Source organism: Acyrthosiphon pisum, chromosome X, assembly GCF_005508785.2.
Source record: "Acyrthosiphon pisum isolate AL4f chromosome X, pea_aphid_22Mar2018_4r6ur, whole genome shotgun sequence".
Lineage (NCBI taxonomy): Eukaryota > Metazoa > Arthropoda > Insecta > Hemiptera > Aphididae > Acyrthosiphon > Acyrthosiphon pisum.
The window spans coordinates 40,337,144-40,339,955 of record NC_042493.1 but is presented as its reverse complement, the minus strand read 5'-3'; the positions used below and the strand labels follow the sequence as shown (position 1 = coordinate 40,339,955).

The following is a 2,812-nucleotide window of genomic DNA, read 5'->3' as shown; positions in this document are numbered from 1 at the left end:
GTTTCTCAATCTCGCTTTTGCCACACATGATTTCAACATTACATGCAATACACTTGCATTTAGTTGGTTCAGATTTTACTTCTCTTAACCATAATTTATATTTCTCATCTGATAACCACTGTTGTTGAAATTGTTTTTTTCTGTATTCTCTATGACATTCTTCTTTTAAGAGTTCATTTCTCATTGCTCGTTTTTTTTTGGGTGTACTACATCGGTCTTTAGGGTCATCTGGATCAGAATAAATATGGTCATATCATTATGCAATTTAGTTTTCAGACTAATTAAATACATAAAGTTCTTATTAATACCTATTGTATTATTTAGAATATGTAGCAGTATTTGTATGCTACACTAAATTTATATAAATGACTCACCTAAAATCTGTAATATATCAAGTACCTATTACATAGTATGTTAGAAATTTATATACCACATAATCGAGCCTATGTCTAACGATTTAGGCGCGTTGCTCAATAAAGCATATTATTAAAGCATAATATGTAGATATTAAAGCAATGGCTGTGGATGTCAATTAAATATTGTTATTTATCAATTGTCAATTTATTAATTTGATTTTATGCTCATGATTAAACCTACCTAAAGTATACATTAATAATAATATATTGTAATACACTCCATAAACCTACCTACATAAGTAACATCAAACAGTTAGCATATCATTATACACTTTAACTACCAGACTTTAACAGCATATCAGTATACACTTTAACTACCAGTCTTTTCTGAAATATATGTACCTAGTATAAGTAATATTAGTTTATTAATATTGTATTACCTCAACCAATGAACTCACCTTAAAACTGTAATATATTAGGTACTACATAGTATACATGTAGGTTAGTTATATTCAAGTATAAAATAACCGTTCCATATAATCCAACCCATGTAAAATAATAAAATGTATCAAATTTATTATTTATTAAATATATTATTTCATATTATACTCTCATAATTAAACCTATATATCAAATAATATACAGTCATATCATTATACAATTTAATCGCCAGTCTTTATAAATAATGTATTATTTAGAATCTGCAGGAGTATTTTAACCTAACAAAATGTGACTCACCTAAAAACAGTAATATAATATCATGTACCTACTATATAGTATAATATTTAATATTTAGTATTTAGTAATATTTAATATCGAGCCCATGTCTCTAATGTAGATAGTATTAAATACCTATTAGATCAATTAAATAGTGTTATTTATTAATTTGATTTTATGTTCATATAAAATTCTACCTATGGCATAGCGATCAGTCGATGAATAATAATATATTGTAATACAATCTGCGTTGACTCGAGCTAGGACTGTATATAGTAATAACGGCACCATCAGATAACCAATTTCCGCTGCGGAACTCGACTCATAAATTTGGCGGGGAACGCTAATAAGTCGCGACGGGGCCGTACGAAGTCCGTAGAGGCGGTAATACTCGAATTTTGAAAAAAAATAAGGGAAATTTTCCCTTTTACCTTTTTTTGTATTTTATAATTATTCTAAATAGTAGGCCGTAATAGTAACCCAAAAAAAAACGAGCAATGAGAAATGAACTCTTAAAAGAAGAATGTCATAGAGAATACAGAAAAAAACAATTTCAACAACAGTGGTTATCAGATGAGAAATATAAATTATGGTTAAGAGAAGTAAAATCTGAACCAACTAAATGCAAGTGTATTGCATGTAATGTTGAAATCATGTGTGGCAAAAGCGAGATTGAGAAACATGCAAACAGTATTAAACATTCAACAAATGTCAAAAGTTTACGTGGATCAAAATCCCTGTTATCGTCATTCACTAAAAGTAAGGAAAATTAAATTTTAGAAAATAATATTAAAATCTCTGAAATCAAATTAGCAGCATTTTTAGCAGAACACAATGTTGCTCTACACACTATTGACCATTTAACTCCTTTACTAAAAGAGATTTTCCACGATTCAAAAATTTGTAAAGGTGTAAATCTTCATCGTACCAAAGTCACTAGTGTCATTAAAAATATTATTGCACCAGTTGAAATTTATGAAACAGTTGAGATAATAAAAAACAATCCATTTTCTGTATTGGTTGATGAGAGTACAGACTTGACGTGCCAAAAATTTTTATGTTTATTGGTTAGATTTGTATATCCTAACAGTGGTATGGGTACACACAAAACTTTTGGAACTTGTATCAGTCAATGCTATAAATTGTTCAGCCAAAAGCATATATGGCCATTTCAAAGAGTGTCTTTTAAAAAAAAATATTCCTTTGAACAATATTGTCGGAGTAGCTTGTGATGGTGCTGCGGTAATGGTTGGAATACACAATTCTTTTATGACTTGCATGGTAGAAGATTCACCAAAAGTAATAAAAATGCAATGCATCTGCCATTCTTCAGCACTAGTAGCGTCAAAAGCTTGTTTAAATCTTCCCAGAACGGTTGAACAGTTAATTCGTTCAATTTCATCATATGTATCTGGGAGCGCAAAGCGTTATGCGCAATTAGTTGAAATTCAAGATTTTTTTGATAACCAGCGTAAAACAATTTTGAAGCTTGCCGAAACTCGTTGATTAGCACTTCACCAATGTGTAGTCAGGGTATTAGAATGTTGGCCAAGTCTCATTGAGTACTTTAGAATTGCTCTGTTCGAGGACAAATTAAAATCTGCGCAAACAATATTAGATGAGCTTTTAAATCCATACACTAAATGCTATTTTTTATTTTTAAAATATGCTTTAAATTATCTAAATACATTCAACGCTCTTTTTCAAAGTAGAGAAATTATGATTCACAAACTTTTTGA

The 2,812-nt window shown here is 29.5% G+C and overlaps 1 protein-coding gene across 1 annotated transcript; it reads left to right on the top strand.

Moving 5' to 3' along the window:
* Positions 1 to 1,570: 1,570 nt before the first annotated feature.
* LOC103308831 lies at positions 1,571 to 2,579 on the top strand. Its single transcript, XM_008182930.1, has 3 exons — positions 1,571 to 1,763; positions 1,854 to 2,102; positions 2,164 to 2,579. The coding sequence occupies exons 1-3, from the start codon at positions 1,571 to 1,573 to the stop codon at positions 2,577 to 2,579; spliced, it is 858 nt and encodes a 285-aa protein (XP_008181152.1).
* The last annotated feature ends 233 nt before the right edge of the window (positions 2,580 to 2,812 follow it).

Bases quoted from the DNA above. Each gene is read 5' to 3' on its own strand.
- LOC103308831 (XM_008182930.1), top strand. From the start codon at position 1,571: ATGAGAAATGAACTCTTAAAAGAAGAATGTCATAGAGAATACAGAAAA. The intron at 1,764-1,853 runs GTATTAAACATT...ATTAAATTTTAG, and splicing joins GATTGAGAAACATGCAAACA to AAAATAATATTAAAATCTCT. The intron at 2,103-2,163 runs GTACAGACTTGA...ATATCCTAACAG, and splicing joins TTCTGTATTGGTTGATGAGA to TGGTATGGGTACACACAAAA.